Here is a 15525-nt window from a genome sequence, read left to right as displayed (position 1 = left end):
TTACCTGAGCAGATAACTCCTGCATCCTCCTTGTGCCTGCAATTGTGCTGTCCCCAGCCATGTGAATGGCACTGCCAAACATGGGATTCTTTTCCAGTGCACTTCAACTCATCTAGCCAGATGGACCCTTTTCCTTCCCCGAAATAAGCAGAACCAGTGGCATTAATGGCCACTCCACAGCCCAGCTGTTTGCACACAACATGGGCATCACTCAGGTCCCAGCTGTCATCACAGACAGTGCCCCAGGAGCCCTCATGATAGACCTCCACTCTCCCAGCACAGCGACCTCCTCCATTTACCAGGCGAAGTTGACCACTCCCTGGAAAGAGAAATGAAGATATTAATAACTTATATTCCTAAGGATTGAGATCTTTTTCATAGATTGGTCACAGATTCTCACCTATGCAGGCAGGAGCACTTTCTTCTGCAATGGTTGAGCTTGTTGGGTCTGCAGATGATGAATTGCATGGGGATAGTGTCTGGGACTGGTTTCCTGCAATCAATAAACTGCTCAGTCATACCATATACAAGAGGTTACGATGAAGATGTGTGGTCAGAAGGAGTGATGTATGGATGAGTTGAGGACAAACTCATCCTATTTAACAAAGAGAAGAAGGTACATAAGTCAACCAGGCTGGTAATATATCAGGTGCTTTGAGAAGGGCTTGGCTGATAGGAAGTATTAGATAACTTTGTGGTCCCTGAAATCTAAGTTCATTCACCCTCTAGAAAGACAAATGAGGTTAATATTCTGACATGCTTCTCCTGGCTCTTCAAAATGGATCATTCCCTTTTACTTTTGTTCTTCATCCCTATAGGTATGCCTGCTCTTCATAAGGCACATGCATGGGAGATTCTCTCCTGCATGGGACAGAAGCACCACTGGCTGCCCTTCATCCTCTTACCTGAGCATATCACAGAGGCCACTTGCCCTGCAGAACACAGTGATGCACCCAGAGCAGTTACAGGACAATCTCCCATGTGCTGCTCAGTCCCAGTGCAGTGAAACATGTGCCTCCAGACCTGGCCATTTCCTTTTCCAAAATGTGATCCTCCTGAGGTAGAAATGGCAACTCCACATTTAAGTTGCTGGCAAAGAACGTGGGCATCTTCCATGTCCCAGTGAGAGCTGCAGAGGGATCCCCAGGCTCCAAGTGTCTTGAGCTCCACTCTTCCCTCACATGGGGTCTTGCCATTAACCAAGCGAATTTCTGTGTATCCTGGAAGGAGACAAGGCTTTATAAAAGACAGCTATGACTACCAAACCCTACCCCTTTCACTGTATGGGAATGAATCGAAGATGTTTTCCAGGTCTTACTTGAGCAGACTACTCCCACATCTCTGCTGTGCCTACAGGCTCCTTCTGGGCGGGGTGCTACTGGACAGAGTGAAAGATGGGACTCGTGCCCCTCGCAGTGGAATTCTTCAGCCCAGATCTGTCCACTTCCTTTTCCAAAATGAGCTCCTCCCAGGATAGAGACAACTGTGCCACACTGTAACTCCCTGCATAGAACGCTGGCAGCTTCCAGAGAGAAGTCAGAATCACAGACGGAGCCCCATGTGTCACCATGTTTCACTTCAACACGTCCAGAGCAGGGAATGTCCCCTCCAACCAACCTGGGTTCTCTGTGGGCTGAAAAATAAATAACATTTCAGTGAGACATAACATTATTCCCAGATTTTTCTTCATTATAAGGGTGAGAAAAAGGATGAGGAGAGAGGAAGGTGTTTAAAATTGCATGAAATTTGAGGTTGAACAGGATAAAAAGTCTGTCACAGAGTTTAGTCTATCAGGGAAGATAGGTAACAGTAATCCTTATAATCATATTAGCTTACTTTTATTTATCACTTGATGTGTAATTCCTGTGATGGAGATGCTATAATTACCCCTCTTTTCTTTTGAGGAAAAGCACAAAGAGCTTTAGTAGATTCACCAATATCACCCAGCCATGAAAATTAGGAGAGATGATAAAACACTGATTCCTTTGAACACTTTAAAATACTCTCTGCTAAATTAAAAGCTTTTATACCAGGGCGGCGCCTGTGGCTCAGTGAGTGGGGCGCCAGCCCCATATGCCGAGGGTGGCGGGTTCAAACCCAGCCCCGGCCAAACTGCAACCAAAAAATAGCCGGGCGTTGTGGCGGGCGCCTGTAGTCCCAGCTGCAGCTGCTCGGGAGGCTGAGGCAAGAGAATCGCGTAAGCCCAAGAGTTAAGAGGTTGCTGTGAGCCGTGTGACGCCACGGCACTCTACCTGAGGGCGGTACAGTGAGACTCGGTCTCTACAAAAAAAAAAAAAAAAAAAAAAAGCTTTTATACCAATTTCTCTATTGATTATACCTGATGCCCCAACCTGAAGATGCTTGAGCATCCCATACTTTTTCTTTCTTTTTTTTTTTTTTTATTAAATCATAGCTGTGTACATTAATGCGATCATGGGGCACCATACACTGGTTTTATAGACCGTTTGACACATTTTCATCACACTGGTTAACATAGCCTTCCTGACATTTTCTTAGTTATTGTGTTAAGACGTTTACATTCTACATTTACTAAGTTTCACATATACCCTTGTAAGATGCAGGTGTAATCCCACCAATCACCCTCCCTCTGCCCTTCCTCCACCCTCCCTCCTCTCCCTCTCTCCTTTCCCCCTATTCTTAGGTTATAACTGGGTTATAGCCTTCATGTGAAAGCCATAAATTAGTTTCATAGTAGGCCTGAGTACACTGGATACTAAAAAGCTTCTGCACAGCCAAGAACACAAGGAAAGGAAAACAAGCAAACAGCCCTCAGAATGGGAGAAGATATTTGCAGGTTATGTTTCCAACAAAGGTTTAATAACCAGAATTCATAGAGAACTCAAGCATATAAGCAAGAAAAGAACAAGTGATCCTATCACAGGCTGGGCAAGGGACTTGAAGAGAAACTTCTCTGAAGAGGACAGGCACACGGCCTACAGACATATGAAAAAATGCTCATCATCTTTAATCATCAGAGAAATGCAAATCAAAACTACTTTGAGATATCATCTAACTCCAGTAAGATTAGCCCATATCACAAAATCCTAAGACCAGAGATGTTGGTGTGGATGTGGAGAAAAGGGAACACTTCTACACTGCTGGTGGGAATGCAAATTAATACATTCCTTTTGGAAAGATGTTTGGAGAACACTTAGAGATCTAAAAATAGATCTGCCATTCAATCCTATAATTCCTCCACTAGGCATATACCCAGAAGACCAAAAATCATATCATGACAAAGATGTGCACCAGAATGTTTATTGCAGCCCAATTCATAATTACTAAGTCATGGGAAAAGCCCAAGTGCCCATCGATCCATGAATGGATTAATAAATTGTGGTATATGTACAGCATGGAATATTATGTAGCCTTAAAGAAAGATGGAGACTTTATCTCTTTAATGTTTACATGGAAGAAGAAAAAGTATCCCATGCTTTTTCATGTTTCTGTGTCTCTGCAGAAACTTTTCTTTCTACTTACAACGTGTATCCATACCCGTGTGCCTGGGAAAAGGCTACTTCTTTTCAAGGATGCTCAATTTCTTATTAATTGCCTTTTCCAAGCACACACAGTTAAGTGCAGGTTGTATGTATTCAAATAATGGTGAGTCCCCAAACATAAATATGTGTTAGCTACAAATTAACAAATAAAGGCCCACTCTGTCTGGGCCTATGTAGGAGAAAGCATCATAAACCAAGTTTGTAAAAAGGTGGGAAAATTTCCAAAAACAAAAAAATATCAATGTGTCAATAGCATTTAATAAATACAGTTATGAAATAGCATGGTGTAGTTGAAGAATTATAAGTAACTTAGTATAACTAGACTTCCAAATGTAAAGGAAGAGACACACCAGGAATAAGATATGAAACTTATACTATGAAGTCAGTCTTTGTCAAGTTAAAAAAAAGCAAACAAAAAACAACAATCATCAAGGTCCCTAAGAAAGTTTTGAGACAGACAGTATTATGGTCCAATATTTCACTTCCAAGACACACAGTCATCAGCGTCCTTTCTGATTCACTCATGTAAGTTTCCATTTGCTTGGCTTATCAGTGTTGCTGGAAGAGTTTCATTTGTTACCCTGAACAGATTTTCCATTTCTTGATTTTTGTGTATTTCAAAATTTTCGTAATGACCCACAGTATGAGTTTCTTTTAACATATTCAGAGACAATTGAAATTATTTGGGAAGATACAGACTGTTTTAACTCATTTTTTTAAAGAAAAAAATGCATTTGAAAGTGGACCTTCTAAAAGACATAAGTTCTGCTATCAAATGTCAATAATTTTTATGATCTCTTGGTGTTACTATGCTGTCACCATGATATAGATAAACCATCATGCCTTGCAATTTGCATACCCTGGTTTCTGTTCAGATCTTACCTTTCACCTTATACTAAAATGTCTTAGAAAATGTTCTGGCTATGACCATATTCTGTATTATAGCAATGCAAAAAAGCCTTAACCTCTCAAAATTTTACCAATTATCCATAAATCTGTACAAAGAAGATTGCTATCCAAATTTTAGATGAAGATTATTTCACTTTCTAAATGCAGCTCAGAATTTTAAAGCAATTAAAGCCTCTACACCACAAATAATTAATGACTCTTGAGTGGGATGGTCCTCAATTTCTTCTTGTTGAATCATAATTAAAGCATGAAATTCCTTTAAGATAGCACTTACTGGTAGTCATATGATTCCATTCAACTTGTGGGCAGCCCTAAATCTTTAAATAAAGGCAATTTCTTATATCAAGCTAAATTCAGCTTTCTTGTAACTTCTCCTGCTTTCATCTTAATATATCTTGAACAAAATAAAGCAAAACACAAGCAATGAAAAATGAAAAATGAAAAATAACAACAAAACCCCAAATATTTTCTCTTCTATGGTAAAAACTTGTTAAACACATGAAAATAAGTCCCTCCTATAAATATTCTCCTATTTCTTTTGTCCTAAAATATTTGATTAAGGTCAAAGCAGAAATTTTTCTGTGCAGAAAGTGACCTGGAGATTCCACTCTCAGCCTTTATTTCATGGAGAATCTGTTGGTAACATATTAATCATGGACTAGTTTCCTTATAGCATATGTTCATTATACATTGTGAAAGCCTTAGAAATTTAGCTTTTTAAGAGATTTATATTCCTGCTAAATTTCTGATGCATGTTTATATAAAAGCTATTAAGTTAATTCTTGCAGATTTAGCTTTATTAATAAATTAAGCTTCCTCCTAGCCTAAGTAACTGAATCTTTCTTTCTCTAGAAAAATGAATAATAAGAAATACTTTATTAGAATTACTTCCTTTCTTTTAGTAATAGATAAAATATGCAACACTATTTGAAGAAGTACTCATACATTTTCATCATTTAGTGTTTTCTAGACTATGAAGTACAGACCATTATAATCCCAGAATTATTTCTCAAACTTAAGTAAAAACACAGTGCAACTCAAATGAATACTTGTTAAGGTCAGATATCCTCCATGGTATACACATAAACATCACAACAAAATGTCTTGGATTTAAGGTAATTTTGTGACCAAAACTTCCAAGACCTCTTTTGGCTTGTGTATGTAAACCAGACATTAGAGATAAATTGTTGCTTTATCTTTCCAATTTTCCCACTTCATTAAATTTTTCTGGTCTTTTTCAGCTATATAGCTTTATGCTAAGAATTCAAACAGATTATGGAATTTGTAGTTTGAACTGGCAGTCACAGAAACAGCATGTCCATCATTTATTCTTTTGGAAATACTGTGAAAGTATCAGAAAAATCAAGAAACAAAACTGCAAACTTATTACCAGACAAACAAATGAAAAGTTAAAACCTAGGCCCCCATATAAGTAGAAATTCCAAAAGCTATAGAAATATAACAAAAGAGTTTACAAAAGAAAGCAAAGGGTACACATAGCAAATAGCAAACAAAAATATAGTTTCATCTTAAGCTGCAAACTTATGTTAATTTAAGATCTCTATTATATGTAGCTATTCTATTATTGATAGAATTCTGAATAATTCAGAATAAGTTATTATAATTGAGGTATTCTAGTAATGGAACCTGAAATATGGGTGTAGTTGAGTGAACTTGGTGGGCAGAATATACTAATGACAGATTTGTAGGCTAAAAACTAATAATGAGTCTTATTACTCATGGTAAAATATTTGGACAAAAGTCACTTTGAAAAGAAAACCTAGTGCTCACTAAAGCTAAAGAATTGGAAAATATATTGGGCAAAGTACACAAGAAACTTAAAAAAAAAAAAAAAAACAATGTTAGCAGGATCTGGTTTCTCCCTGCCATTTTCGAATGTACAAGAGGGAGATGAACACAGACTATAAGTCGTCAAGACTGCAAGCAGAAATGGGAGAAGTACTAATATCGTAAGGGAGATATGCTCTGCCTTGTAGTTGCTATACATGGTTAATTGAGTATAGTTCCTATACATGGTTAATTGAGAGTCCCATAATTTGGAATTTGTAGGATAAGAAAAAATAAAAATTCTAAGTATCTTATTCCCCAAATTAAGGGGATGATAAAACTGTAGTGTTATCAAAAGATATGATTGCTGCTCCATGACAATGAGCCCGAAGACAAGATATATGTCTTGTCTTGCCACCCAAAGTCATAGTTTCAAATGGCCTTAAGGTGGTAGCCAATAAATAGTTAAGAGAAAGGGCTGGTCACAGTATAGACCTATGTATGTCTATAGGCTCTTGACTATGGTTACTTTCACAAGGGCATTGAATTAAAGCAAATAGACTAGAAGCTTACTAAGTTTGAAGAGAACTGCTTTGCTGACTGAAGGCAGCTGACATTAGCCATTGGTTATTCAATCTTTAAAGTTATCCAAGGGTCCCTATACCAATGTTAGCAGAAAGTGGATTGTGAAGAGTATGCGCCCTAGACAGGTGTACTACCCAAACAAAATGTAGATGTTACTATGAAGAATAATGCACCTGGAAAAATTGTTCTGAGAACAGCACCAGGGCCCAGGAAAAGTAATGAACAGAGGACACCTTCTCAGAGGACAGCATCTGAATCTATTAGTTTGGCTTATGAAGAACTCACTGAGTTGCAGGGGAACTCTTTCTTTCTGTCCAGTAGCATTTGATAATTATTGTAGAAAATCTATTCTGATGTTTCTTGGTGACCACCAAGCCAGTAATATAGCTTTAAACTGCTTACCTATTCAACCTATTTTAAATGAGAAAAAAGTAAATATTTGGATTTCTTCCAGATGCAGCTGAACTTAATGCTAATTAGTATAAAATATGGTCACTAAAAAAATACAAAACTCTCTAAATTTATAAGGAAATTAACAGACATACAAATACGCTTACATATGTCCACAGATATGCAAAGCCACCAAAAATAGCATATAATTACTTTTCTTAGCATAGCACATATATGACTATACATATTACAACATAACAATACATAAAGGTGAAGTGCATCTCTCATCTCAGAAAAGTAACACAAATTCCTTTCAAAAATATATCCCAATTCTCTGCTGAATACAAGTCATACATCTAAAGCTGATGTACAAAGGGTAAAAAGAAGAGAACAGAAAGTAAATAAAGCAGTAGTTGTGATATTAATATCAGACAAGTTTGATTCAGAACAAAATCCATTCAACCATAGAAAGATGGAAACTCCATAATACTAAAAAAGATCAGTTCACTGTAACTACACAGCACAGGAAGAACTATGTCTCTATAGTAACAAAACACCAATTAATTAACGATGTGATACAGCCACTGGTGTACCCAGGGGAAAACCTATAAATTGACTATGGTTACTAATAATGGATCAGAAAGAATAAAAATTAATTAAGATTCAAGTCAAGAAGTTGGGAGCAAAAAATGCCCCCCAACTTTAGGAAGTCAGAGATGAATGAATAGAAAGAAAAATAAATTTTAATGAATAAAAGAGTAAATAAAAGCAATATTAGTTTTTAAAATCCCAAATGTCGACTTTAAAAAAAAAATATATGCTTAACTAGTAGCTAATCTTGTTAAGTAAAATAAATTAAAATGATAAATGAATGCACTCAGAAAAAAGTGGTAAGAAAAGTTATAGCTAATGATATAACTAATTTCAGAAAGTTCTTTAAATTATGATCAAGAAATTTTACTGAGTACTCATGGTATAGAACAATTTATATAGCATGCTCCATTTGAATAACAAAAGGGGGTGAAACCTACATACAGAGTTGTTTGTATTTTCTTGTATTTACATAACATAGCTCATAAATGTTATATAAATACCCCAATCACATAAAGGAGTAGTGAAAAGCTAGGGAAGAATTTATACTTCCATATTTTGAAATTTAAGCTATGTGAATATATTGTCTGGGCAAGAAATCTTTCTTAAAAGGTAATATTGCAATTCAAATGTATATCTTAAATGATTGTCTTTTTTTAATCAGAGGGTAATTTCCACCTAACAGATATAAACACAATTTGCAATGTCAGAGTAGACAGTTAGGCACACACCTAGGTTGGGAAGCATCTGAGGCAATATTGTTTGTTAGTGGGCATGGAGCACATAAAAATTTTCACCTGTGACTAGGTCTACACCTGTTTAATGGCTTTCTCCTGCTCTGTTTTCTCTAATCTTTTCACCAGGTGAGTAACAGTTATCTCAATTTATTGCCTTGGATTTGTTGAAAAGACATCACTTTCCAACAATGTCAACTTTTGTATAAATAGAAATAGCTTAAAATACTAATAAAGGTTATCCAACGAGCCTAACTAACTCACAGCTCACTTTTGAACTTCTGATGAGGTTTCACTGAAATATTTACAAATGTTCAGAAAGAAGAAAATTCTTTCACAATATAATGGAGGGAGCCAAAGCTTAAGTCATGTCAGGATATCCAACATAGTTATTTTTTAATTCCTTTTGAATTAAAGATGATATTCCCATGAAAGACATATTTAATTATACCTTAAAAATTGTAAACTCTCTTAAACTCTTACACCTCCATTTATTTAAAACTTACTCAAAAGCCAAAGTGAGCAAAAGCTAAATACTTCCATCAAGGTACAATATGAAATGTAAACCTATCTAATACTCTCATGATGGAATTTATATTAATATTTTCTAGTTTCTCGAGAGCAATCTAGTCATAGGGACAAATGTTTCTTTTCAGTTTTGGGGGTATTCTAGGAAATTTACATTCTTGGAATTAAACTTCTTTTTAACAAGTTGACTGAAAGTCATACCTGAGCAGGTAATTTTGGCTTCGTCATAGTGATCACAGGAAAGTCCACCCCATTGCCAGTTTTTGCAGCCCCAAAGAGAGGTTTCATTTCCATCACAGCTGTTTACAAACAGCCAAGTGTTTGTTGCCTTCATTTTGGAATACATTTGATAGGATGTTCTGAGTGCAGATCCACATCCCAGCTGCCTGCAAACCACATCAGCTTCCTTCAGTCCCCAGCCTCTCTCACACACCTTCCCTAACAGTTTCTGAATTTCCACCTCAACTGTCCCAGCGCAGCGGCTGCCTCCACCTTTAAGTCTTAGCTCCATATCTGATCCATCTGCAAAAAAAAACATAAACATGTGGCATTGATACATATGAAGATTGGCTTCCACAGGATATTTTTTTATCTTCCTTCTTCTCTGATACTGAGACATTGGAAATTATAGCTTATCTATTTTCTGACTTTTTAAGAAACAATGTAGACCATGAATTTGGTTAGAAATGGGATTTGAAAAATAAAGAGCAATGCAGCCCTAAAAGAAATTCTTGTAAAAATTGTGTATCTTGCTGAGCTCCAGGGAGATTTAGAGATTGAAGTGCGGCCCCTAACAAGCCACCTGAGTAATTATTACAGAGAATAGAGTCAGACAATCCTTCAAACTAGCCAAATATCCAGCCTGAAATCCTAGCACTTTGGGAGGCTGAGATGGGTGGATTGCTTGAGCTCAGGAGTTGTAGACCAGCCTGAGCAAGATCTCATCTCTACTAAAAATAGAAAAATTAGCCAGGTGTCATGGAGGGTACCTGTAGTTCTAGTTAATGGGGAGACTGAGGCAATAGGAGCTCTTGAACCAAAGAGTTTGAGGTGAGCTATGATGACACCACAGCACTCTACTCAGGGAGAACAAGTGAGGAGACTGTTTCAATGAAAAAAAAAAAAAAAACTAGCTGAATGAAGAATGAGCCAAAGATTCCTCACAACAAAGGAATTCCCAGCAATTTATTCAGTATTTACACCTCTCACATCACACATCTATTCCTACTCCTGACAGGCACAAGAATACCTCTCTCTCTGCTTCTTTTTTTGTTTAGTTTTGTTCTAACTTACCAGAACACGTGACACCAGCATCTTCATTATGATTGCAATAATGCTTTCCCCATTCGCGATGTTTACACTGCCAGACAGCAGGCTCATGTCCTTGGCAAGAAACACTGTCGAGCCAAATGGGTCCAGATCCTTCACTGGCGTTAACTCGACCAATGGCAGTGACGGCAGTTGGACACCCCAGTTGCTTACATGCCACAGCAGCGTCATAATTGTCCCAGCTGTCATCACACACTGTCCCCCATTCTCCTTGGAATTTCACTTCTAATCTTCCTGAACATTTGTTGACTCCATCCACCAGTCTCAGGCTCAGATCTGCTCCCTCTGTAAAAGCAACACACAAGTCAGCCCTAAGGGAACAAGAACAGGGACTATAAATAGCCATAGCTAAGCATTATGGGGGAAAGGAGCGATATAAATGAAGACAGAGAAAACCATGGTATGCTGTGCTACCACTGAAATCACTGCAGGTGGAAGAGACCAGGCCAGAAGACATACACAGCAGCTGCATTTGGCCTGGAGACCTGCTTTTGACTACCACAGAGTTTTGTTAGATTGTTTGCTTTTTCGTATTAGAATATATTTGCGCGTGTTTAAGTGGGACCACCTACTTCAAGTTGTCCCTATACAAAATGCACCTCTCTCCTTTTTGCCTCTGATTGCATTCTCTGTCCATTCTGCCTGCGTTTGTATGATATACCTGGTCTCTTTGTGGCTACTCGCTTAATTTAGAAGTAGAGGAAAGAGAAAAGAGTCTTCATCATTACTACTTTCACCTTCTCAAAATCAATAACCCTCAAAGAACAGATCTTGATTATGAAAAATATGATTTTCTCATAATAATAATAAAATAACTCCTTTTTGTCCTTTGGCAGGTGTAGTTTTTGTTTCCACACTCTATTTATGCCTCTGCATGTGCTGAGTGGGGGCCTAGAGAGATTTTGATGGATGAAAAAAGAACGGAAGATACATTCTGTGTTTCTTCTACACAAAATCCCTTTCACTTTCTTCAGCTAACAAAATCTTTCTTTCCTGTAGTTATTGCATTCTTTGTGGTTCAGGCTGTAGATGATCACATCATTCAAGAAGAAAAAGGCCAATTCAAAGTATGGAGAAAAAGACAGAACCCAGGTGACATTTAAGCACTTGAATTAAGCCATGCATGAAGCCAACTATACTCCCAGGATTTTCCTGTTATATGAGCTAGTATGCCCTTCTTTTTAAATTAGCTTAAATTGAATTTCCTTCATTTATATAGATAAATTGAGACAGAGCGTCTTGGTGAAGACAGGAACATTTTTAAAAGCCACTTTTTTAATTAAGCCACTGTATTTTTACATTAAGCCATTGTATTTTTCTAAGTGTTCTCTGGGACTCAGGATGTACTAAGTCTCCTTCAAGCTAAGAACTCATGTGAAAAAAGAATGGTAACGCTGCACACACAAACCTGTTGCCCCATCCACTGACCTAAGCATAGAATATGAAAGTCTCTACAGGCGTCCTCAAACTTTTTAAACAGGGGGCCAGTTCACTGTCCCTCAGACTGTTGGAGGGCTGGACTATAGTTAAAAAAAAAAAAAGCTATGAACAAATTCCTATGCACACTGCACATATCTTATTTTGAAGTAAAAAAACAAAATGGGAACAAATACAATCACACTGCCTCATGTGGCCCGCAGGCCGTAGTTTGAGGACCCCTGCGAGTCTAGACAGACACATCATGCATGCACAACAGCTCTAGCATGAATAAGGTTTTAATAGGAAACCAAAATGTTGATTTTTTTAAATAATGATTTTGGAAGGGGTGAGATAATATGGCTTAAGGGGAAACTTCCGATGGTTAGACCATGACAAGGGGTGGTTTGCTTTTAAAACACTTCCTGCCAGGCATGCTGGCTCATGCCTATAATCCTAGCACTCTGGGAGGCTGAGGTGGGTGGATTACCTGAGCTCACAAGTTCAAGACCAGCCTGAGCCAGAACGAGACTTCGTCTCTAAAAAAAAAGTAGCTAGGCGTTATGGGCTCCTGTAGTCCCAGCTACTCAGGAGACCAAGGCAAGAGAATCACTTGAGAAAGCACAAGTGTTGCTGTGAGCTGTAATGCCATGGCATTCTATGAAGGGCGAAACAGTAAGACTCTGTCTTAATAAATAAGTAAATAAATAAAACACTTCCTGTAGCCAGGCCTCTTGAGGTTTTAGTTCCTAGCATCTTTAATGAGTGACATGAAGTAAATTCTGACTGGGCCCTTGTTGTGTGCATGTAATAACTGCTTGCTCCCTGCCCAACACCCCTTTCCCACAATAATCATTAACTGCTGGTGTGCTGGTTTTTGTTAAGCAGGAGGAGACAGCTCCAGGGTCACAAAACAACTTCATGAGTTTGTTTTGCAAAAGGAATCAAGGCCTCTGGCTGCTAAAGGTGCTGAGACTGAGGTAACACAGACCTCACTCTCTGTCCTCCCTTACTCGCTAGTGTCATCAAATCTTCCCCACTTCATGTCTTTGATAAGTCATATCTGAGAGATTTTGCTCTGTCTTCTTGTTTTTGCCAAATTGAAGAAATATTTTCTGTTTCCAAGCACCGGTATCACAGTGTTTGGCTTTATCTGGACATCAGGTTCACAAGCCTTAATTTGAACATCTACAACACCCAGAGAGCAAAATTTCTAGTTAAGCCTGCTGGTCTATCTTTCTCACTCTCTTTTCCTTCTTCCCTTATCTTTCTTTCTTTCTGGACTTTTCCTAAACACTTCCTTGTATCCTCATGACCTTCTCAGTTTCACTGTTCATCTTTCTTTCTGAACCTATATGTCTGACTTTCAGTCAAGGTAAAAGCTCCATAGGTATCAGATCCAGAATGTGAAAAAGAAGTTAAAAAATGAGATCTTAAAGGAAGCAGACTTAATGATGTTCTCAAGAGTCCAGGCTCTTAAGTCTATTACCCCTTTTTTTGTCCACTCATAGAGAACAGAGTGATCCAAGATCAGTCCTTACCTAAGCAAATCACACCAACATCCTCAGCATGATCACAGTTATGCTTTCCCCATCCTTGATGTTTGCAGTTCCAGAGAGCTGACTCATTTCCATCGCATACAAGATCATCAAACCAGATTGGTCCAGAGCCTTCTCCAAAAGTAGCTGAACCAGAGAAACTAACAGCACTTCCACATTCAAGTTGTTTACAAACCACAGAAGCATGATCTATGTTGAAGTTGTCATCACACACTGTTCCCCATTTTCCTTGGAATTTGACTTCTATTCTTCCTGAACATCGATTTCCTCCATTCATCAGCTTCATCTCCAGAGTAGATCCATCTGGAACAGACAAAAGAACAGAGTTCAGAAGTGATATTCAGAAGTGATTTTAGAAAATAAGATTCCCTAGACATTTGAGATTTGATGCTGTCCTTAAAATGGTGCTGATTTGGGATGTTGCACAGCTCCACATAATAATAAAATCCAGTTAATAGTCAGGACTTTCATCTACATCTACCTATCAAAGAAAATGTTTTATAGACTAAAGTTTTTAAACTTTTTGTTTTGTTTTTTTTTCTTCCATTACTTGGTCAGAAGTAAATACTTTTTTTAAAATATAGAAATAGATAAGTTTGACTCAAATTACTTATTTAAAAAAACACAAAAAGAAATTGACCCATACGACAAGGAAGTAAAAAGAGCAAACTGGTCATTTGTTGACCTTTTAAGATCTTTCTTTCAACCTTTCTTTATTATAAATAGTTCAGAGCATGAATAATTGACAAGTTGAACTTGAAGTAATTATGGCAAGCAAGTAGAAAAAAAAAACAAAGATTAAATATGTATAAGCCAGCATAAAAGTTTTTAAAAACACCCTGCTGTGATATACCAAACTCTTAAAAATTGAGGGAAAAAAAATCATACAAAACAATTCATTTATTAACAATTTCCTGTTTGAAACAAAGCTTTTTTTTTCCATCCCCAAGGCATCTGATACCATTTTTAGCAGCAAATAGCTTTTTCTTAAAAGGAATTTCTAATTAGACACTATTCCTTTAGACTTTCTATGAATACTAAAATAGTTGAGAAAAAGAGAATTTGGATGAAATTTTGGGAGATCTGAAAAACAAAAGCCGTTAGTGGTTGAACAAAACGTTTGGAAGCTCTTTTTTGAAAAAGGTATTCAATTTTAAAAACTCTAAACTCCAGGCAAAGTTCTTTCCTTAACAAGATTTCTTCCTTACAGGCAATTAATAATAAAAAGAAAAAGAACTCACATCTAAAATATGCATAAGCTGTTCTAAATACATGACATATACTATCTTTTTCGTCTTCACAATATCTTTAAGCATCATGTACTATTTATTATCAATATCACACCACAGAAATGTCATAAGCAATGGAGGTTAAATAACTGGCACAGTGTCAAACACCTACAGAATGGTAAAGCCAGGATGTGGGGATGGGGGAGAAAATGGTCCACCCCCAGAGTCTCTACTCTTGTTAAGCCATATTGCCTCAATGCATGGGATAATAAAATCTATAAAAAGGTAGAAGCTTTGAAGATTGAGGGTGGAGAATCTCAGAAATGCAGACTCTGCATCCCCAGGAATTTAGTGAATCCTTGTATGGCTGTGGGGTTTTTTCTTTTTTTTTTCTATTACTTATGCTCCAGCTAGAGCCCTACGTGTATAAAATTCAAAAGGCAATTTGATTAAATCCATCCTTAAATATAAACAACAGAAAATAAAAGCTAAAAGTACTACATTGATGCCTTAGCTAAACAACCAGCTCTATAGACAGCAATAATTTGTGGTAAGGAACTGGTAAAATTTATTTATGGTTTGGAGGGGAAAGGGAGGAGGAGGAACAATAAAGAGAACTGAGAAAGAAGATGAGGAACTGAGTCTTCAAGGTAATAAAAGTCAAGAAGCAATGAGAAAACTAACATTTCAATACTGTTTCATGCCAGACAGTGTGCCAGTAGCTTTACATGCATTATAGCTCAAAATTCTCAGAAACAGATATTTGTAGAATTTGACAACTTGTACAAAATCATAGCATTATTGAGTTCAATCCAGCCCTTTTCTAGACCCTTGCCTGTGCTTCTCCCACCACATCATGAAGTCCAGTCCTCTCTTTAGGGGAAATGGTCACTAAAAGAGAGGTCAGGAGCTGAGAGGGTCGTACCAATGAAGTGAACAAACAGAA

At 37.4% G+C, this 15525-nt stretch overlaps 1 protein-coding gene across 1 annotated transcript in view; it reads right to left on the bottom strand.

The window, feature by feature from the left end:
• Positions 1–15525, bottom strand: part of CD163 (CD163 molecule) — a 55267-nt gene that overhangs the window by 36350 nt on the left and 3392 nt on the right. The window contains exons 4-10 of the mRNA XM_053555767.1: positions 13333–13653; positions 10340–10660; positions 9248–9568; positions 1319–1633; positions 906–1220; positions 401–493; positions 5–319 (exon numbers count right to left, since the gene is read on the bottom strand). Of these exons, the coding sequence (XP_053411742.1) occupies positions 5–319; positions 401–493; positions 906–1220; positions 1319–1633; positions 9248–9568; positions 10340–10660; positions 13333–13653 (2001 nt within the window). The remainder of the gene's footprint in view (positions 1–4; positions 320–400; positions 494–905; positions 1221–1318; positions 1634–9247; positions 9569–10339; positions 10661–13332; positions 13654–15525) is intronic.

This window comes from Nycticebus coucang, chromosome 12, assembly GCF_027406575.1.
Source record: "Nycticebus coucang isolate mNycCou1 chromosome 12, mNycCou1.pri, whole genome shotgun sequence".
NCBI lineage: Eukaryota > Metazoa > Chordata > Mammalia > Primates > Lorisidae > Nycticebus > Nycticebus coucang.
Note: the sequence above shows the minus strand (reverse complement) of the source record. Positions and strands in the feature narration are given on the sequence as shown.